The sequence below is a fragment of the Apus apus genome, chromosome W (genome assembly GCF_020740795.1).
Source record: "Apus apus isolate bApuApu2 chromosome W, bApuApu2.pri.cur, whole genome shotgun sequence".
In the NCBI taxonomy this organism is placed as follows: domain Eukaryota; kingdom Metazoa; phylum Chordata; class Aves; order Apodiformes; family Apodidae; genus Apus; species Apus apus.
Genome location: NC_067311.1, coordinates 9,978,485 through 10,001,524, shown reverse-complemented (window position 1 = coordinate 10,001,524; position 23,040 = coordinate 9,978,485). Strand labels below are relative to the sequence as shown.

General features: G+C 43.9%; 2 protein-coding genes across 10 annotated transcripts in view; both read left to right on the top strand.

The window, feature by feature from the left end:
* The window catches only part of LOC127395168 (uncharacterized), a 1,033,854-nt gene that overhangs the window by 338,404 nt on the left and 672,410 nt on the right, over positions 1–23,040 (top strand). The window lies entirely within an intron of this gene.
* Positions 3,876–23,040, top strand: part of LOC127395190 (E3 ubiquitin-protein ligase KCMF1-like) — a 92,724-nt gene continuing 73,559 nt past the window's right edge. For all 3 annotated transcript variants that reach the window (XM_051641758.1, XM_051641755.1, XM_051641759.1), the window contains exon 1: positions 3,876–4,133. In XM_051641758.1, the coding sequence (XP_051497718.1) occupies positions 4,118–4,133 (16 nt within the window). In that variant the 5' untranslated portion in view covers positions 3,876–4,117. The remainder of the gene's footprint in view (positions 4,134–23,040) is intronic.

The window sequence follows — 23,040 nt, the reverse complement described above, 5'->3', positions numbered from 1 at the left end:
CTTGAAAGCTATGTTGTTAAAACAAAAAAAGGGGGAATCCCCTTTCACCACAGGAGCATTTAGATAAAGCCACATATGTACTTAATTTTTTCAATAGTTCTGGCACACGTCTGCTGACGTCTGCGGCCAAGCATCAGTTTGGGCATGCTCCAAAGTTTACTGCTAGGCCCAAAGTCTGGTATCGTGAACCAGGGAATCCTGAATGGAATGGTTCAGTAGAGTTAATAACTTGGGGGAGAGGGTATGCATGTGTTCTTCTTCCCTCAGGACCTCATTGGTTGCCAGCAAAGAACGTGAAACCCTACCATGAACTGGAGTGACAAATTCCAGAACCCAATCCCTGAGAATAATCTCCTGCAGATTAGGATGAGACCTCCTTACCAGAGACCTAAGCCATGCAAAGGAGCAAGTGATGTAACATGGGAGATCATCCATATTTGTTTTTATGAGCTGAAGACTGGACTGTAGTGAATTGTAACAGGTCCTTTTTGTATTAATGTGCGAAACTCCACATATGCTAGCTGGTTTTGCCCATGAGAATACGTCTTTATTGAATATCTTTTATCATTACTTTACAGTTAATCTCTTTATAATATCAGCAGTTATTATATTGGTCTATGTATTGGTTGCTTATGATGCTTTAGTAGAATCTGTTTTATAGGATCAGGTTAGTGTTAATGGTCTGAGGCTGAAACAGATAAAGGGGCATCACGGACCCTAGACCCAATTGGTTGCACATGCATGTTTGGCCTCATGTTATGCAACCTGGGCAGGATGACTTGTGACACATGTTGGCCCCATGTGTCGGAATCTCATCCCCCTTGTAAAGGGTATACAAACTGGGTTTTTTCCCAAAACTGTAATTTGCAGTACCTCTTTGTGTAGGGAATTAGTAGCTTAATAGATTGCATCTGCATTGTGACTGGGAATGCATTAAGAGGGTGGGAGAACACCAATGGTGAGAAATTTTCTTTGCGCTGCTGTACCCTGTTGTAGTAATACTATTAATGCAAATCCATTTGTACTTTGACATGGCAGTGACTTGTTACTGTAGGAGGCAGGTGAAGCTCTGCATGATAAGCAGGTGGAAGGACTGGGACTGGCCAAGCACCCCCCACCACAGTCAAGGGCAAGACTTGGTTGGCCTCTGTGTTTGCCACCAAGAAGAACCTTGAGCTCCACTCTTGGCTGCAACCCAGCAGGTGCTGAGCAGTGGAGACACATGCCATACCAGACCTTGATGTGAGGGATGGTATTCTCTGTTATAAGAGGGCCATCCAGGAGGAGAGGACAGGCTACAAAGCCTGCAGCTGGCATGAATCACCAAATGGTTGCATCTGGACATTGCAATACACCGAAGCCCGTATTATGTCCTCCCTCATCTTGAGTGGCTATTGGCAAAGCAAAAAAGGGGGAGATGTGGAGAACAGCCATGGGAAAAGAAAAGGGGCCTCCTCTATCTCTAAAGAAGTAGACAAAACAATATGAGACCAGCTAAGGGCCAGGGCTTGCTGTGAGCAGCACTGTGAATGTTGACAAAAATCAGAACACTGTTTATTGTTTGTTTGGTGTGTGATTGGCTACATCCTGGGAGCCCAAAGACAACAGACAACACAAAGAGCAGTGCTTCCATATGTTACCCCACCCCTCCCTTCTTCGCAGGCCCAAATTTCTTTGTTCCCCTTTTCTCTCCCTCCTTCCCCCCAGCGGCACAGGGGGACAGGGGATGGAGTTCAGAGTCACTTCACAGGCTGGTGGTTCTTGTTGCACCATCCTCCTCAGGAAGAATGATTCCTCACAGTCCTCCCCTGCTTCCCCATGGGGTCCCTCCCAAGGGAAAGAGTCCTCCACGAACCTCTCCTTTATGAGTTCTTCCCACAAGGTCCGGAGCAAGCTGCTCCAGCATGAGCTTCCCACAGAGTCATGGGCTGCTTCGGGAACAGCCAACTCCCCTGGCACTGGGGTCATCCAAAGCTGCGTAATCAGAGTACACTGGCAGCAAATTCTCTGGCCACAAAATCCAAGTCCACTGGCCAAGCTCACCCCTCCTGGCGCCTTCAGGGAATATTCCACCACATTCCTCCATAAATGCAGGGGGACAGCCTGCCATCTCGCCATGGGTTGCAAGGAAACTTCTGCTTGGGCACCTTCTTCTTCCTCACCAGCACACCAGAACACTTCCCACACTTCCTTCCCCTTATCCACAACTCCCTTCTCCTTTCCCCTTCCCCCACAACCCCCTCTTCCCTACTTTCCCCTTTTCCCCTTCCCTTCAACCTTGCACCCCGTACCTCCTCCTCTCTCCCTACCCCAGTCCCTGTACCTCCCTCTCACTTCCTGTACCCCTCCTAACTCCTCCTCCCCGTTTTTCCCATCTCCCTCTCACCCCTCATTCCTTCTCCTCTTCCCTCCTCCTCTCCTTACCCTCTCCTTTCTTCTCCCTAGCACCCCTCCCTCATCTGATCCATTCTTTCCCCATCTCCCTCTCCCCCCCCACAATAGGTGTTTTACCTTTACAATTTCATTTCTAGATTAATGTATCTTATGCAAAAGACAAGAAGTTGCAGAGAAAGCAAATCAAATTCTGCAAGTCACAAACTTTTTGCTTTTTCATCATCCATTATAAGGTCCTGCCTCCCCCCTTTCTGACTATGTGGCTCTAATTTCTCGGGACACATCTGTCAGTAATCAGGCGTGTTGCTGCTGTCTTATACCTCTTTTAGGAAAGCTCCTGTAGCAGTCAGGAGCTGTGCAAGGTTTGGAGTTCTCCCTCTCCGTTCTGAAACACGCACTCCTATCCTTTGAAGCCTAACACTAGTAAGAGGCAGAATGAAAAAAAATGCACAGAAAAGTATAGGATCATCCCACTAAAATGGCTTAGTTCACCTATGAAAAATCAGTATGTTCCTGCGGCCAAAAGATCACTCCGTCTTCACCTCTCAGCACTTCACAGCCTAAGCAGAAACACTGAGAATTATCAAAACTAAGTAAACCCCACTTATGCGCAATATGGAGCCTGCTGCAGGCAGGCTGGCGTTTACCTTTCTCGGCTGATTAAGATATCCGAGTACACTCGGCATTACAGGAGGCAGGCAGCCAGGACGGGGCGGCATCAGGGCACGTGTCAGATGCATTACTGCTCGCTACACCTCCCCGAATTACATAGAGGGTTTTTTGCAAGCCACACTAGAGAGGGAATAGGAAGTACCATTAACCATCGCTCTGAACTTGTCCCCTCCTGAAGGCTGCTGTTATTCCTCGCTCTCTGGCATCCTTGCTAGGGGATGAGGGGGGAGATCTCCGTACGTACACCCGCAGAATCCCCCCCCGCCCCACTACAGCGGTATTCTATTACAGGGGCGAGCAGGGAGACTCTTCTCCCTGCCTCCCACGGCATGCGGGCAGTTGTCAGAGACCGAAATGAATGGAGACAGCAGTCTTTCCTAGTTTGGAGGAAGAAGGGGAGAGCACCATCCAGTACACGTAAACTACGCACAATACCGCGGCTTTCCCTGCGTTGGGTAGTGCCGATCCGTCTTTCCATTGGCTGTGTATTTCCTCTTTCTTCCTGTGTGCAGTAGCAGCGGCTATTGGACAGAGAAGGAACGAAGAAAAAAAGAGACAGAATTAAAACCAAACAAACAAAACAGGTGAAGAAGGAAAGAAACTGGGAGACCTTGAATATAGGACCAGAAAGAGCTGAGGGGTGCAAGAAGGAGTCAGCGTTCTTATAGTAACAACAGAAAACAGAGGTGGGGACTCAGGAAGATGGGTGTAATTAAAGCGGCGGAAGAGGAAGAGGGGCCTAAGATTCAGTGTATCGCGGCGCCTAGGAAGTTACTGGTAGTGGATCCGCCCCCCTGAGGGAGGGAGGGAGGGAGAGTCAGTGAGTGTATGAGGGAGGCAGGCAGGCCGGCCGGCCGGCCAGCCAGCCAGCCAGGGCTATTGGAACAGATACCTCTTTGCTTTACCCCCTCATTTCTTTCCTCTTTTTGTTGCTTGTTCGTTTCGCGCTTGCGGGTTAGTGCGTAAGGCGAGAGGGATCTAGGCTAAAGCGACGCCCGAGCAGCCCAGCAGGAGCCTAGGGACAGGCCTGGGCTGCAGCCTCAAAATTAGGATGTCCCGACATGAAGGTGAGAGACCCAAGGCCGCGGACGGGGGGAGCGGGGAAGGGGAAGAGGTGTCCTTGAGTTTTGTACGGTGTTAGGGCCTCGCATGCCGCCGTGTGAGGTGGGTCAACATGGCGGCGGCGCCGCCGTTGCAGAGAGCGGCGCCTGTGGAGTCGGTCGTGGAAAGTGGCCATGGTGGGAGGAGGAAGGCGACGGCCAAGCCTCGCTTTGCAGTGTCTGTGTCGGCCGTGGTGGCTGTGTCCGTTACGAGTAGGCCCCGAGTCCATTTTATGTCTCTAAGCACGCACGACCCGTATTCGCAGAGGTTGAAGGGCCTGCTGCATGCAACTTGATCTAGTCTCTGTCACCCCTCACTGGCCTGCGACTCGGGCCTTGCCTCGTCCGGACAAGGAGTGTGTCCGAGGCAGATAATAGAGAGGAGGCAGGAGAGCTGTTTATTTTCACTTCTCTTAACTCACTGTTTGAGGGATGCGTCTGAAGGAATCTGTTTTGGGGGAAAGGAGGAAGGTGTAATATGTATGTCAGGGTGGCTTGCTGATGTGTCCTGGGAGTTGTGAATGGCATGACGTGAAGGGAAGGCATGCTTGGCATGATATGCTCCCTTTGAGGGGAAGTACCCTCAGGTTTCTTAGTGTAGGGAGGAGGAGAAGGAACTGCGGAGCATGAGGCACGGAGAGAGTAGTGCTTGAGGGGAGGTGACACAAGGAGAGTGGCTTGGCATCCAGGGGAAATGGATTGGGGTGTGGTCTGCTTTGGTGTAATAAATGGGGTGGGTTGCAGGACAGGTGTAGAAGGAAGTCATGCATGTAATTGTCTGTGGTGTTGGAATTGGGCAAAAGAGTTTATGTGGTCTTTATGGCTTTATTCAGGTGTAGTTTGTATTTTGGTAGCTTTGGCAGGTTGAGAAGTAATATATTATTTTTTTAGTTTTGTATTTTAAAAAAGGAAAAATGCGGATGTAGCAGCTTTTGTAGGGGTCATCATACAAGTATTTTGTGTTTGTCTTTCTGTATTTTTAATTCTATTTTTTTTTGCTATGAGTAAGTGAAGTGGATAATTAAGGTTAATTTAAAAAGTGAGAAGAATGGAGAGAAAAATAAAATAAGGGAATTTATGTGGAGAGAAGTTGTGTGTCATATTTGTAAATAAACTTACTTTTCTGTTTTACCGGTAGTTGCACTAGTATAAAATATTCTGTAGAAGGTCTGCCTTATATCTTGAAAGAGTATTTGGTGTTTTTTTCTCTGTTAGGAACTGAATTTAGCACCTGTCTCCATACATAATTTTGATTCTCATAGAGCTGTGAGACTAATTTTTTTAAAAGGAGTGGAGATATCTTTATTTAATCTTAATGTTTTGAAAGGAATGTGCTAGGAGACTTGAATGTTTGGGAATATTAATACTGACTTGTAGATGGAGGGTTGGTAGTTTGATGCAGAACTAGAGTAAGTATGATGGCTATTCAGTGTATAGCTACCGCATTTTGTTAATGTATGTGCTTGCCTATCTAAGGCCAGTCTTGCTTAAATCTATTAACACTTTGTTTCTAGTAAAGGTACCAAATCCTCTTGGTTATTTTCTGATTAAGATGTGGCTTTGTTTGTATTTGTTTTTTGTTGGTGTGTGAGATTATTTTTTTTTCTTAAGTTTTCGTTGTTGTTTTTTTTTTTTTTTCAAAGAGGGTGGGTGGAGTTGTTAGATTATCTGCATCCTATGCAGATAATGAAGCAAGTGCTAACAGTAGTGAGTAAAATAAGGGTTAATTAAAAGTTTTTTGTCTGTAGTAAAACGGTACTAGAATGCAACGTGGTAGATTGCACTGATTAAAGCTACAAAATTGGTATGATGTGTTGTTCAGCGTTGCAATGTTTTAATAAAGGAGAATTCTAAGAGCATTTTTTAAAAATATGTTTCTGATTTATAGAGGCTATGTTTTGAGGCTTTTCTAGTGGATGTTAGGTTTTGTTTGTAGCATGGGAAATGTTTTTCTCAGTCTTTCATCAGCAGAGATCAAAGTATGGAAATAATGTTAAACATGGTATTGTTAAGAATTGGAAACAGGTATATCAATATTCTTTGAAATTGCATGTTTTTAAAAATGAAAATAGTTATCTTCTAATAAACTGTTGATGGTAATGTTACATTGTTGACATAAATATCTTTTTATATAAAGAAGGAAAAACCCCATAAAAACTGAAAAGATATAAAGCTGCAGCAACAGTTGCACTTTGTGATCAATTTTTATAGCAACCTGGTTTGTCTTGAGTTTTCTTAATGTTTTTCTTTAATTCCCCATTAAACATGATATAAGTGTTATTTTTATATTAGTTATAAGGTTAGAATAAGTTGTCTTGATGTAGGGTCTGTGGTTGGCAGAGAGTTCTCAATCTGTAAATTGATGGAAGTTGGTTTTGCAAGGATAAGGTATAGGAGAAAAGTAAGCTTTAATCATGTTAATAAATTGTATCTGTTCTGTGTGTTATTTGACAAAATTGTTTGTTCTTGCCAGAATCAGTTTTGTGATGGAGAAGGATGTATTTGAGAAGATAAATGCTGGAGAATTTGGAATTGCAATGTCTTGGGGTTCTAAATAAGTATATGATAGAGGTATAAGCTTACTTTACATCAGGGTGTCTTGCCAATTTTCTTTGCTCTGTGGCAAGAAATTGTCATGTTGTGGATCAGAAGTTGGATGGGAGATAGGAGAAGAGAGAGTAGAATTCAACCATCTACCTTTTGACATTGACTTCTCATTACCTTCAGAAATGGAACTGGTAGAGAACTTTAAAAACTATCTAGATAGTGGAGGATGTGGGGGAAGGGAATAGCAGGCTAGAAACATTTGTAAATAAGAGTGTTATTTGAGCTGGGGTGACTAGAAGTTCTTCCAAGGAACTTTAGAAAGAGCTAAATAAGCTCAATGCCTGAGCAGTGCAAGATGAGTGAAATTAACTTGTGTTAAAAGGAAAAGCAATAGGGAGACATTAACTCTTCAGGTACTTAAAAGTGTCTACTTCAGTGGTTTCAACTTGGGAAAGGATGTGGGGTATTACTGTAGATAAAAATGCTTCTGTTTTTACTGCAACTGTTTGTTGGTAAGATGCGAATAATGTTACTGCATTCAAGAAGCTGCTCAGAGCGGCAAGGTTGTCAAGTTGAGCATTCAGGAGTTGGGATGTGCCAGAACTAGCTTGCACAGAGAAACCTTATTAGCCTTTGAGTACATGCACTGTGAAATTACATAGCCGCATATTATCTTCTCTGTTGTACCCTGCCTTGTCAAGGGTGTATAGGGAAGGAGGCTGTTGTATGCAGGGGAGGATAGTTGCTCTTTTTTTGGAGGTATTCAGTAAACAAGGAGATGAGGCGTTACAGAAATAAGTATTTTTGTGATTTTGATAGTTGACTTTTGTTGTGGAGAGCTGGATTTGTTCCTGCCTCTTCTATAGAGTTCTTAGGCCTTGTGCAAACCACATGAAGTTCAAGGTCAAGGTTGCCCAGAGTAGTTGTGGAAGCCCCATCCCTGGAAGTGTTCGAGGTCAGGTTGGATGGGGCTTTGAGCAACCTGGTCTAGTGGGAGGTGTCCCTGCCCATTGCAGGGGGGTTGTAACTAGATGATCCCTTTCAACCCAAACCATTCTGTGATAAATGCCAGACAAATCACTTGGATAAGAGTTTACAGGTGGCTGTAATCTGTGTGCTGCTTGTTTCATGAAGGCCCAACTGAAAAACTTGGGCAGCTGCAACTCTAATACCTATTTTAGTTCTTTAGAGATGTTTTGGCTGTAACTTCAAAACAAAATGCCTTCTTGACCTAGGGAAATTTAACTAGGTGGACAAATGTGGTAGTTAACAGTCATAAGGTGAAGACCATAAACAGTTACATTCTGGCAGTGCTGTCAGATTTCAGTATAACAGTGTTATAAACTATGCAGCTTAGATCCCTTCCAAAGAACTGAAGAAGTGATATGACTCGGGATGGAGGGAGGGGGGAGAGAAGGAAGAGAGAAAAGACTTGTGTGAATAAAGACTGAAAAAATCTTCAGGGTTGACAAAGAGAATCCAAAAAGACTGGGTAGCTTAAATAATATAGATGAAGAGTGCTTGTAACTTTTTTCATAATGCAAGAACAGGAGGTTATACACTTAAAGGATGATTCAAAACTGATGAACAGAAGTGCTTTTTCACACAGCGTGTAACTAGATTATGCAGTAGTTTTTCACAGAAAAAGTTATACCACCTGGTTTCCAGTTCAGTTTGGAGGATTAAAACTTTGAATTCTGTCTCAGACTTTGTATTTCATGTATTTTAACTATTTGAGACTAAAAGGTTGCAGTAGCAAATCTAATGTCTGATATTCTGTGATGTTCCTACAGCTTTCCATAGTCAGCTGAATCTCTGATCTGGACTCATGCTTATTCCTATGTTCTTATGTAAATATGATACTTAATGTCATTCACATGTATTTGGTTTATGTGGCCAGGTTTTGGGGGGTGGGACGGGGGCTGCAGGAGTGGTCACAGTGAGAAGGGACATGGGGCTGCCCATATGCTGGACAGAGCTGGTTCTAGCTGGCTCTGCAGTAGACCCACTGCTGGCCAAACTGAGCTAATCACTGAACATGATGGTACCTGTGTGAAAACAAACTTAAGAAAGGGTAAAAATACAGCCTGTATAAGAAAGGGGGGAGGGGAGTGGAAGTGTAAGAAACAATCTTGCAGACATCAAGATGAGGAAAAAAAAAAAGGAGGGGGAGGAGGTGCTCCGGGTGCTATAGCAGATATATTTCCTTGCAGCCTATGGAGAGGAGTGGGAGCAGGCCAGTGATGGGACCTGCAGCCTGTGGAGGGTACCACAATGCAGCTTCAGAAGGAAACAGCAGCCTGTGGAGTCTGGTGCTGGCACAGGCTAGTGATGGAAACTGTGGCCCATGGAGCGGATCCCATGTTGGAGTAGTCTTTTCCTGAAGGACTGTAGTCTATGGAGCAGGGAAAAAGTGTGAGGAGTGTCAGAGACCAACTATTCCACACCCTTTCCATGCCTCTGGGTTTGGGAGGATGAAGTAGCAGAGTTGGGAGTGAAGGAGTGAATTTGAGCCTGGGAAGAAGGGGGGAGGGAAAGCATTTGAATTCTTTGGGTTTGTTTCTTGACACCCTACTTTATTTTTAATTGACAATAAATTAAATTAATTTTTCTCAAGTTGAGTCTGTTTTGCCTGTGAAAGTAAAGTTCACATTAAGTTCAAGTAGTCAGTGCTTTCTACTATCAGTTCTACTTCTTGTAATTAGAGCTCAAGGCTAAAGACATTTGCAGTTAGTATCTTCTATTCAACTCCTCTTCACACCAAGATAAGCTCAGTAAACACCCCCTTCCATTGCTCATGCTGAGGTGTCTTTTTCAACATCACTTTTGAGGAGGGTGAGTGGGAGTGTCTGGGTCCACTATCTGGTAGCCAGCTGAGGTTGACCCACCACCACGTTTGTTTCAAAGTTAATTATGATAACATTGTGATAAAGTAACAATGAAATAAGGTAATTTTGACTTTATTTCAGTGCAGAGTGTAGTGACATGCTGGTTTCCACTATGTGTATATGAATGTTTTGGTTTTGAGCTATTTTATGAAGCTTTATTTTGCATAAGCTCGACAACTGTCTAGAGTCTAAAAGTGAGTGAGCTCTACACAAAGTTAAAATATTGTTTTTCCCTCATAGAAGTGCCTTCAACTTTTCGTATCACTTGCATAAGTGCTCTTCATTCATAGAGTTCAGAACTGAATCTCAGAAGTGAGCACAAACAGTTGCTTGACTCATACCTTTTGCAGTCTTTGGTTCAAGGTTGGAGCCCTCTTTGAACATGAATAAACCCCTAAAGGTACTTTGAAAAGTGACTAGGTTTGTTGTTAAACTAAAGCTATCTTCTCTACCTCTGCAAAACATTTGAGTTGCTCTACAGATTTATGGTAGTGTGGCAGGAAATTGATGATAGTCTCTGTGATTAAATATATGGGCATGTGCAAGTGTGCTAGAAAGTCTTCAGTATTATTTGGGGTCTGTCTTAAAGATATCCATCTGGATAGTCATGCTCTAAACTGCTTTGTGATGTTGTCTGGATACCTATCTTGAGTATCCCAGCCCCAGAAGCAGTGGATCATAGGAGTTTCTCAAGGTTGGTAATGTATTAGGAGATATTAGTAGAAGGGCTCGTTGTGTACCTATCAGTATTTTCAGTCTTTTCTGGAAAAAAATATATTAAAAATAGTGTTCAGGTTTATTTGCTACACATGTATTGCATAATTTATATACTTCTGTGTACGCTGGCTGTATTTTAGAAAATTTTTTGCTTGGGTGGATATTGAAATTGCTGTAAGTCTCAGTATAGATAAACCTTTGTCAGCAGGACTTGTACGATTATTAGAAAGTCCTTGTAGCCAGACAACAGATTGATTTACAGCAGATTTCATTCTAAATTTTACTATGGAAAGGTAGATGTCTGAAAGAAAAATTCAAGATGCCCTTTAAGAAGGGCACCAAAGCTTTGCCAAAGTAAGCCATAGAGAACGCAACTCTTTGCAGTTTAAGCTTTTAAACCTCCCTGGAACTCTTAAGATCATATGAACTACCTTATGTGTATCTTAATTCTGTCCCTGTCCCATGCTATTGTATGTATTGCCCACAAAAGATGAAAATATCAACAAATGTAAGTTGACTTGATTGCTGTACAGATAAAAGGCTCATCCCTAGACTTTTACTCATGCTTTAAATCATGACCATCTTTCATCTTACAGACTTGTAATTGCAAATTATATTAATTAAATCAATTGCATATTTATTAAGTTGAATTGGAACCTGGGTGTATCAGTTGGCTCCTAAAGACTTTAGATATGCTTCCCAGCATTCTTCTCCCTTGGTTATCTTCAACTTCAGAGAGCTCTTAAGGATGAAAAGCTTTTTCCCCTACATTTTTGGATGCTAAAAGCAGAATAGATGTAATGATCTGCGAAACATTCTCTTTTAGGTTTTTTAGTATAAGGCCTACAATTTCCTGGAATACTTAGTAGGCAGGACCCAACAGTATTAAAAAAACCTTCCTGGTGTCACCATTTGACTCAGGTTCGACAACAATGCTCTCAGTCCCCTCCCCCTCCCAGGTAGGGAAGGAGAGAGAGAAAAAGAGACTTGGCTGGATTGAAAACCAAACTACACAGCTTTAATTAAACACTAATCATAGAATCATTAAGGTTGGAAGGGACCTTAAAGATCATCAAACGCTAATGATATAAGAAAATATATACAATTATATACAAATATGTTCAGATATGGGCAAAAGCCTCTCGCCTCCCCCCACCCCCAGCAACTCCCACAGCACTCCCCTGAACTGGGAAGAGTCCCGAGAAATCCCGGAGCCGCTGCTGGAGAAAGCAGAGAGTTATGAGGGTCAGGAGAGCTCGAGCCTAAGGGTCGGCGGTGATGGATGAGCAGAGTCCTCCCCGGACGCCGGCCATGGACGGAAGAGAGCGGCGAGAAAAAGGAGGAAGCTGTCTTCTAAGATCTCTGTCCTTCCTTTGAGCTTACGTAGATATATGGAATGGAATATCTTTGGCCAATTTTGCTGTCTGTCTAACTCAGCCTCCTACGGGAGGGGGGGTCAGAGATCTCCCCATAGTGTCTGAGCTGGCAGAGTGAAAGTGCAACCTTGAAGATCCAGTAGTTACAAAAACATTCCTCTCTTATCAGCTTTAGTCAGAAGGCTCTGTCACTAGTTAAAAGAAATTACTGAAGGAAAAAGAATCAGTAAAGGGAAAATTGGTTTCATCCTGGCTCAAACCAGGACAAATGATTAAGGTTGGAAGGGACCTTAAAGATCATCAGGTTCCAACCTCCCTGCTATGAGCAGGGACATCTCCCACTAGACCAGGCTGCACAAAGCCTCATCCAACCTGGCCTTAAGCACCTCCAAAGAGGGGGCATCCACAACCCCCCTGGGCAACCTATTCCAGTGCCTTATTACTCTCATGGTGAAGAATTTCTTCTGGATGTCTAACCTAAATCTCCCTTCTCAGTTTAAAACCTTTGCCCCTTGTCCTATCATTACCCTCTCTGTTGAAAAGCTCCTCCCTAGCTTTCCTGTAGATCCCATTCAGGTACTGGAAGGCTGCTATAAGATCTTCTTGGAGCCTTCTCTTTTCCTGGCTGAATAGCCCCAACTCCCTCCGCCTGTCTTCATAGAAGAGGTGTTCTAGCTGTTTGATCATCTTTGTGACCCTTCTCTGGACCCTTTCAAACAGGTCTGTCTATATCTTTCCTGTGCTGAGGGCACCAGAGTTGTACGCAGTACTTCAGGTGGGGTCTCACCAGAGCAGAGTAGAAGGGCAGAATCGCCTCCCTGGCCCTGCTGGCCACACTTCTTTTGATGCAGCCCAGGATGTGGTTGGCTCTCTGGGCTGCAAGTGTACTCTTGTGGCTCATGTTCAGCTTCTCATCTAATACCACCCCCAAGTCATCCTCCTCAGGACTGCCCTCTATCCGTTCTCCCCCCAGCCTGTATTTGTGCCTGGGGTTGTGCCATCCCAGGTGCAGGGCTTTGCACTTGGCCTTTTTGAACTTCATAAGATTGGCATTGGCCCACCTCTCAAGCTTGTCGAGGGTCCTTTTGGATGGCATCCCTTCCCTCTAGAGTGTCAACTACTTCACGCAGCTTGGTATTGTTAGCAAACTTGCTGAGGATACACTCAATGCCACTGTCCATGTCGCTAACAGAGATGTTAAACGGCACTACTCCCAGTACTGTTCCCTGAGGAACACCACTCATCACTTGCCTCCATTTGGACATTGAAGCATTGACCACAACTCTCTGGGTGCAGCCATCCAGCCAATTACTTATCCACTGAGTGGTCCATCTGTCAAATCCTTGTCTTGTCAGTTTGGAGACCAGGATGTTGTTTGGGACAGTGTCAGATGCCTTGTACAAATCCAGGTAGATGACATCAGTCGCTCTGCCACCATCCGCCATCTCTGTAGCCTTGTTGTAGAAGGCCACCGAATTGGTCAGGCAGGATGTGCCCTTAGTGAAGCCATGTTGGCTGTCACCAATCACCTTATTTTTCATGTGCCTTAGCAGATTTTCCAGGAGGATCTGTTCCATCATTTTGCTGGGCACAGCAACTTGGCCTTGTTGAACCTCATGAAGTTCACCTAGGCCCACTTCTTCAGCTTGCCAAAGTTCCTCCAGATGGCATCCCTTCCCTCTAGCATATCGACTTTACTACTCAGCTTGGTGTCTTTGGCAAACTTGCCAATGGTGCACACAATCCCACTATGTCATTGATGAAGATATTAAACAGTATTAGTCCCAGTATGGTCCCGAGGGACACCACTCTTATTACTGGTTTCCACTTGGACATCAAGCCATTGACATCTTGTGTGCATATTATGTTTTTAAAGAAGATGCTAAGTACTGGAGGTGCATTTTGTGTTTCTCGTGGGCATCTGACAATTTCAGATTGCTCATAAATGCACTGAGCAAAAAGAACCCTTTTGAATGGCATTTGAGTGAAGCTCAGTAGAAAACAGGATAGGGCTTATGGACTAGTTCTTCAAAATGTGAAATTGGAACTGTTTGCTCTTTGGTGTTTCAGCTGTCATATGTATCTTTCCCTGAGATACTTCTATATTGTTACCTCATGTTTTTTTTCTGTATTTTGCATATGTCCCCTCCCTTTATCTAGGTTTTCTTCCTGAACATCTGATTTCCTTTCTACTTCTAGTGGTCAATACATGTAAAAACATACTTTGCTTGCAGCAACAGAGCACCGGACTCTTCTTTTGAACTCTTACTTTTTATACGCAGATCAGACACTCATGCTTTTCCTGTTTAATGACATTAACGTAGTCCAGAGATCACAGTATTTTCATATCCTAGCTTATACAGGCAGTTTTTACAATACTGCTATTTATTGTTCAGTTGTGAGCCTCAATCAAATCTATATTATCTGCTGTTATTTATCACAACTGCTGGGTCTTATTTTGCCACCTAACAGATTTTTTTTTAAGTCTGAAGTGCTGATTGTATCTCAGTTGTTATCCAATTCCTTTAGCTAAATATTAGATCAAAGAACTTGCTTCTCTGAATATGTGAACAAGACTAAAATATAGTGACTTTTAAATATCAAGAGAAATCTTAGATAATAAATTGTGATTTTTCTGAATATCTCTGCATCATATAAAAGGTATAATTGACAGAGTAACTTTCTAGATTTCTAGCTTTATTTGAAATCTCCTAATTCTCAAGTGTTTTGTAAGCTTTTCTAATAAATGGGTCACTGAAATAATAATTGTCCTCATGAAGATTTGTTCAACTTGTGCTCATATAGTTGACCCCCTGTCGTGACCTAGGCTGGGCAACCGAGGGAGATTGAGATTGGACCTCCTTGCTTTCTAAACTCCTCTCGGAGAGGAACCTAGGTGTGGCTGGATCCTGTCTTCCTATCAGACCTAGCCCTCCCAGGGGTAGTCATAATAGGGCTGTCCCATGTGGTATGGGTAAGGTTCTAAGGTTCAGGCCTATCCCATTCTGTGGGTACAAGTAGGGTTAACCTTTTTTAACAGACCTGTCCCACTCAGTGGGCATGGGGCAAGGTTAATCTTTTTAATTCTCTGTGCAGTTCTCAGGAGTAACAACAATTACACAGGAGGTTTAAACAAAACACAACTTTACTTAAAACAAACAAACCACATAACGATATTAATCTCAAAGAAGTGGGTTACAACTAACAGAACTTTGGAAAATTAGAAATTATGTTGTTACCCTTATGTGCCAAGAATAAGGTTAGAAACAGAGAGAGAGATGAATAAAAGGGGGTAGAAAAGGTATCACCACCCTTGGATCCAGCGATGATCTTGGCATGATGTCGTGGTTCTTGGATGGTGGGCGCATGCAACCAAGTGTTTTGAGCCTGCTAGCAGACTAAGGATGGTTCATAATTGAGGGGAGGAAGGGGGGAGCCAATATCTACTATAGATGTAAACCCCTCCTCTGGTTTTGTTGATACAGCTTCTGGCTATGAGGCCTCACCTCTGGCCTTGTTAACATGACCTCTGGCCATGGAGCTTTTGCTCCATTCTGGCAGTTGTCAGACCATAAAACTTCCAATATATGTACTATGTCTTGGCCAGATAACCAAGTTGCTCATCCTTCCATGTCTGGTAAAAGATAATTGTGCTAAATTAGCAATCACAGTAAAACAAAGAAATCTGTTTTCTTGTCAGGGTGGCTGTTTTGAGTCACTTATTCATTTCAGGACTCTATGCACCCCCACCCCCAGTCTGTTTAAATACTGGTAAATAATATTATACTGTGCCTTTTCTTTTTGTAGTTGCACCTCGGGGCCTGAGTATATAATTAGGAATCATGAGACATGGATTTTGTTGCTCTCTTTGCTTGTGTCTCAATCTATTTAGTGGGATAAATGATGCAATGATTTATTAAATACAATGTTGCATCATGTATTTCAACATAATAGTATGCTAAAGTTTGTGTTTTCAGAAAACTAGTTCAGCAAATAAAGGAAAACATCTCTGTACCATAGAATCACTTAAATTTAGGAAAAAACTTTTTGGCTTCAGGTTTAATGGTGTAAATTTTAAAATTTAGTGTGTATGTGTCTTGTTCAGTAAGTCACTTACTAAATGTGGGATTCTGTACTAAGCCTTTTCAAAGGGGTTATATGTTGAGCATAAAACCACAGTGACTATTTTAAGGGAACTACTTTGGAGTCATTGCCCCCAAATAAAAATAAATGCTCCGACTAATGGGTCTTAATGTGTTTTCAGTTTCTAAACATGCAGAAGTAGATTATTTGACTTTTTTTTTAGTTGCATGTGATTCTTCTGTTTTGTAGAAACAAAAGTGAATTCTTTCTTCTTGTAATGAAATTTCCTAATATGATTTGGATTGTATGGCACTGTAATAATGAGACTGATAAACTTGAATTTCTTATTTGTTCCCTACAGTATGTTGATTCATTACTATTTGGTGTTGATAGAATTATGAATTTGCTTTTTCCCGACTGTAGTCAGTGATGTCTCTTCTTCTAGCTGCATTAGAATAAAAATGAAGCTGCATAATGTTTTTGTTGTGGATCAGATTTTTATTTTCAGTGTGAGTTTTCACACTAATTAAAAAATTAATTTATAGTGAAAAACTGAATTATGAAAGATTCCTCACCAAGAGGAAGTGGTGGGTAATGATAGTTGGAGGCCTCCTGTGGGGGATTGAGGCACCCATATGCCAGCCTGACTTGCAGTTTTGGGTGGCTGTGTTGCTACACAGCTATTGTGAGCCTGCTCTGTCATCTTTGAAAGGCCAAAAGGCCATGATGATTGGGAAAGGTTTCTGATCAGCAGTGCAATGTCCAACTGGTGGCCAATTATTAGTGGTATCTTAGAGATGGTGTCACCGTTTGACTCAGGTCTGACAACAATGCTCTCGATCCCCTCCCCCCCCCCACCCAGTCAGGGAAGGAGAGAGAGAAAAGGAGAGAGACTTGGCTGGATTGAAAACTAAACTACACAGCTTTAATTAAAACACTAATGAATCACACAAGAAAATATATACAATTATATACAGATATATTCAGATATGGGCAAAAGCCTCTCACCTCCCCCCCACCCCCAGCAACTCCCACAGCACTCCCCTGAACTGGGAAGAGTCCCGAGGAATCCCGGAGCCGCTGCTGGAGAAAGCGGAGAGTTATGAGGGTCAGGAGAGCTCGAGCCTAAGGGTCGGCGGTGATGGATGAGCAGAGTCCTTCCCGGACGCCGGCCATGGACGGAAGAGAGCGGCGAGAAGAAGGAGGAAGCTGTCTTCTAAGATCTCTGTCCTTCCTCTGAGCTTACGTACATATATGGAATGGAATATCTTTGGCCAATTTTGCTGTCTGTCTAACTCAGCCTCCCACGGGGGGGTCAGAGATCTCCCCATAGTGTCTGAGCCGGCGGAGTGAAGGTGTAACCTTGAAACCTCAGTAGTTAGAAAAACATTCCACTGTCTTATCAGCCTAGCAGAACACACAGTTGCTAGTTACAAGAAAGCTTACTGAAGGAAAAAAAAATCAGTGAAAAGAAAAATTGGCTTAATCCTGGCTCACACCAGGACAGATGGATATTGGGGCAAATACTGTTTAATGTCTATTAACAACTGCATAATGCAACTTTGTCCCCTCTTTGCAAGTTTGCAGATAAGAACAAATTGTGGGGAGCAGTCAATATGTTATAAGGCTGGGCTGTTATTCAGAGGGACCTCAAAAGGCTGGAAAAATAGTTTGGTAGGCTCATTGTGCAGTTCAACAAGGCCAAATCCTGCACTTAGGGAGGTACATCATCGCATAGTGGTTCAGGCTGAGCACCAACTGGCTAGAAAGCAGCTTTGCAGAAAAGGATGTGAGGATCCTGGTGGACAAGTTGAATATGAGACAGCAGTATGCCCTTGGAATGAAGGTCAACCAAATACTGGGCTGTGTTAGCAAGAGTGTAATAGCAGGTCAAGGGAAGAGATTCTTTCCTTCTATTCAGCACTTGAGACTCCAGGTATGATTTCATGTGTCCAGTTCTGGGCTCCCTTGTGCAAGATCGACATGAACATGTGGTGTGGTTGACACACCTGAGGGATGGGATGCCATTCAGAGGGACCTGGACAAGCTTGAGAAATAGACCCGTGTGAACCTCATGAGGTTCAACAAGGCCAAGTGCAAGGTCCTGCACGTGGATTGGGGCAATCCCTAGTATCAATACAAGCTGGGGGATGAAGGGATTGTGGAGAAGGACTTGGGGTTACTGGTGGATGAGAAGCTGAATGTGAACTAACAATGTGTGCTTGTAGCCCAGAAAGCCAACTGTATTCTGGACTGCATTTGGAAGTGTTCAAGGCCACATGTTCCACTCCCTGGAAGTGTTCAAGGCCAGGTTAGACAGGGCCTTGGGCAACTTGGTCTAGTGGAAGGTATCTCTGCCCATGCAAGGGGGTTAGAACTAGCTGATTTTTACAAGTGGATAAAGGCAGGGCAACAGATGTTGTCTATGTGGATCTGTGTCCGGGTTTGAGCCAGGATGAAGCTGCTTTCCCTTCTACTGTTTTTTTTTTTGTTTTTTTTTTTCTTTTCCCTTCAGTAAGCTCTCTTTTAACTAGCAGTAAATGTTCCAGTTAGTGGACAGATAATGCTGGAATGTTTATGCTATTGCTGGGACTTCAAGGTCACGTCTTTACTCTGCCAGCTCAGACACTACGGGGAGATCTATGACCCCCCCCCGTAGGAGGCTGAATTAGCAAAATTGGCCAGAGATATTCCATATATCTATGTAAGCTCAGAGGAAGGTCAGAGATCACAGAAGATAACTTCTTTCCTGCTTCTTCTTCCCTTCTCTTCCATCCATGGCTGGTGTCTGGGGAGGACTCCGTCCATCCATCACCGTCGACCCTTAGGCTCGAGCTCTCCTGACCCTCATCACTCTGTGCTCTTCTCCAGCAGCAGTCCAGGATTCTTTGGGACTGTTTCAGCTGAGGGGAGTGCTGTGGGAGTTGCTGGGGGTGGGGGGAGGCGAGAGGCTTTTGCAGATATCTGAACATATCTGCATATAATTGTATATATTTTCTTATATCATTAGTGTTTAATTAAAGCTGTGTAGTTTAGTTTTCACTCCAGCCAAGTCTCTCTCTTTTTCTCTCTCTCCTTCCCTCCCTGGGTGGGAGGGGGAGGGGATCGAGAGCATTGTTGTCGGACCTGAGACAAACCGTGACAATCTGTCCAAAGCTTTCAACACTGTCCCGCACAACTTTCTGGTCTTGAAACTGTGGAACAGTACAGATTTGATGGATGGACCAGTCATTGGATAATGAACTGGCTGACTGGTCACACCTAAAGAGTTGTGATCAATTGTTCAGTGTCCAAATGGAGATGTGTGACGAGTGGTTGTCACCGTTTGACTCAGGTCCGACAACAATGCTCTCGATCCCCCCCCCCCCCCCCCCAGTCAGGGAAGGAGAGAGAGAAAAGGAGAGAGACTTGGCTGGATTGAAAACTAAACTACACAGCTTTAATTAAAACACTAATGAATCACACAAGAAAATATATACAATTATATACAGATATATTCAGATATGGGCAAAAGCCTCTCGCCTCCCCCCACCCCCAGCAACTCCCACAGCACTCCCCTGAACTGGCAAGAGTCCCGAGAAATCCCGGAGCCGCTGCTGGAGAAAGCGGAGAGTTATGAGGGTCAGGAGAGCTCGAGCCCAAGGGTCGGCGGTGATGGATGAGCAGAGTTCTCCCCGGACGCCGGCCATGGACGGAAGAGAAGGGCGAGAAGAAGGAGGAAGCTGTCTTCTAAGATCTCTGTCCTTCCTCTGAGCTTACGTAGATATATGGAATGGAATATCTTTGGCCAATTTTACTGTCTGTCTAACTCAGCCTCCCACGGGGGGGTCAGAGATCTCCCCATAGTGTCTGAGCTGACGGAGTGAAGGTGTAACCTTGAAACCTCAGTAGTTAGAAAAACATTCCACTGTCTTATCAGCCTAGCAGAACACACAGTTGCTAACTAAAAGAAAGCTTACTGAAGGAAGAAAAAACCAGTGAAAAGAAAAATTGGCTTAATCCTGGCTCAAACCAGGACAGTGGTGTTTCTCAAGGGTTGGTACTCAGACCAGTGTTAACATCTTTGTCGGTGACATGGACAGTGGAACTGAGTGCAGCCTCAGTGAGTTTGCTGCTGACACCAAACTGTGTGGTGAAGTTAACACGCTGGAGGGAAGACATGCCATCCAGAGGGACCTTGATAGGCTTGAGAAGTGGGCTTGTGTAAACTGTATGAAGTTCAACAAGGCCAAGTGCAAGGTTCTGCACCTGGGTCAAGGCAATCCCGTGCATGAATACAGGTTGGGAGTTCTGGAGTCCCCAACATAAGGACAGAGAACTCCTTGAGTGTGTCCAGAGGAGAGCCATGAAAGATGATCAGAGGGCTGGAGCACCTCCCCTATGAAGATAGGCTGAGGAAGTTGGGGTTGTTCAGCCTAGAGAAGAGGAGGCTCCGTGGTGACCTTATAGCAACTTTCCAATATCTGAAGGGGGCCTACAAGAAAGCTGGGGTAGGGCTTTTTACACAGGTGAGTAGTGAGAGGACAAGGGGCAATGGTTTGAAGCTTAAAGAGGGGAGATTCAGATTGGATATGAGGAAGAAGTCCTTTTCTGTGAGGGTGGTGAGATGCTGGGGAGGTTATGGATGCCCCCTCCCTGGAGGTCTTCAAGACCAGGTTGGATGGGGCCTTGAGCAACCTGATCTAGCGGGAGGTGTCCCTGCCCATGCAGGGGGGTTGGAACTAGATAATCTTTAAGGTCCCTTCCAGTGCAAACCAATCTATGGTTCTATGGAAACTATCTAATAGGAGAGAGTAGAGAAGATGGAACCAGTCTCCTCTTATACGTGTGCAAAGATAGGACAAGAGAAAACGGGCAAGAAATTGGAACATGGGAAATCCTGATTAGATATAATGAAAAACCTCCCCCCCCCCCCCCCATGAAAGTGATTAAATGCTGAAACAGGGTGTCACAGTTTGACTCAGAATCAACAACAATACTCTCAATCCCCTTCCACCCAGGTAGGGAAGGAGAGAGAGAAAAAGAGAGAGACTTGGCTGGGTTGAAAACTAAACTACACAGCTTTAATTAAACACTAATTAATGATATAAGAAAATATATACAATTATATGCAGATATGTTCAGATATCTGCAAAAGCCTCTCGCCTCCCCCCACCCCCAGCAACTGCCACAGCATCTCCTGAGCTGCAAACAGTCTCAAAGTCCTGGATTGCTGCTGGAGAGAGCAGCGGAGCAGACAGGAGCTGAGGGGAGAGTTATGAGGGTCAAAAGATGCACAGCCTAGGGATTGACAGTGATGGATGGTTGGAGTCGTCCCTGGACACTGGCCATGGATGGAAGAGAAGGGAAGAAGCAGGAAGGAAGTTGTCTTCTGTGATCTCTGACCTTCCTCTGAGCTTACGTAGATATATGGAATGGAATATCTCTGGCCAATTTTGCTGTCTGTCTAACTCAGCCTCCTACAGGGAGTCATAGATCTCCCCGTAGTGTCTGAGCTGGCAGAGTGAAGGTGCGACCTTGAAGCCCCAGCAGTTAGAAAAACATTCTAGTGTTTGTTATCAGTCCCAGCTGGGACATTTACTGCTAGTTAAAAGAAAGCTTACTGAAGGAAAAAAAAAAAAATCAGTAAAAGGAAAAGTGGCTTCATCCTGGCTCAAACGAGGACACAGGGTCCCAGAGAGGTTGTGATATCTTAATCCTTGGAGGTATTTAAACCTCAACTGGACAAGGCCCTGCACAATCTGCTCTCATTGGCCCTACTTTGAGTAGGGGGTTAGACCAGAAACCTTCAGAAGTCCCTTCCCACAAGTTATTCTGTGATTGTATCCACTGTGATTGGTGTATGTTTTGTTATTTGTTTTTACTACTTTACTTGTGTTCATGTAGTGTTTGGGAGGAATGTTTAGGCACTTTATGTTGAGAAATGGGTCTGAAGCATTTAAAAATGGTGTGAGGATGGAAGGGGATCATATTGTGGTATATTTTGGATACTTCCTGTGTATGACAAAGGGAGAGAAATTAGAAACTTTGAATCATGAAGCCAACAGGGTGGCCCTTGCTTATGAGACCAAGAGAAAGCAAATGGATGTGTGGGTATGGCTGGCAGATGTTTGGCTTGTGTATTTGGGGAAAGTACAAGCCAATAGCAAAGAAGCATGTACAGTGGTGAGTGAAAGAAGGGGAATAGAGGAACTGAACAAATCTAAAGTTTGACTGAAGTAGGCATGAAAGTACTTGAGGCTTTTTATTATAAAGACTGTACAACTCCCATATTAGAGAGAGTACTTTCTTAGTATTGCTTTTCTTTGTAAGCAATTGTAGTTGCTGTGGGTGTGTTATCTGACTGAAAAGAGATTTTCTGTGACAGTGAGTGGGAGTGGTCATGAAGCCATTTTCTTTGCTGTGTTTCCACTTTAAGAAAATGTTTGAGAATTCCTCAAGGTAGAACATGGGTACTATTTAAATGATCCAGCATAGGTAGTAGGTTGTTTTTATGTTGTTCTACAATTTTTTTCAGTACACTTGTATTATTTTGGGTTCAAAGAAACACTTATTTTTGCAAGTCAGCCTGTTGTCTGGGAGCAAGACCTGCTGAGAGGAGTCAACAAAATAGGGTCATCTTATATTACAGTGTGGACTCTGGGGGATGTGTGTGTTCTGCCTTCAGGGATATAGGACTTGTAGGATGCAGGGGAAGAGCATTTTGGGATTGTGCAAGTTGTAGTATGGGGTATGCCTAAAGGCAGGGCAAGGGAAGGGAGGTATCTAGGTGAATTGGTGATGAAAAAAGAAAGTCTTCAGAGGATGGAAGCAGGAACAGGTAGCCTGGGAGAAATACAAAGAAGTTGTCTTGAGAAGCCAGGGATCAGGTTAGGAAAGCTAAAGCCCAGATAGAGTTAAACCTGGCCTGGGACATCAAGGGTAGTAAGAAGGGTTTCTACAGGTACATCAGTGATATGAGACAGAACAGGGAAAATGTGAGCCCTCTGCAGAAGGAAACAGGAGACCTCGTCATGCAGGCTATGGAGAAGGCTGAGATACTGAACAACTTTTTAGCCTCAGTCTTCACTGGTAAGGGTGCTGACCACATTGTCCAGGTCACAGAAGGCAGAGGTGGAGACTGCGAAAAGGAAGATCCGTCCACTGTAGGAGAAGAGCAGGTTTGAGACCATCTAAAGAACCTGAAAGTGCACGACTTCCTGACAAGATCCATCTGCAGCTCCTAAGGGAGCTGGCTGATGAAGTTGCAACGCTGCTTTCCAA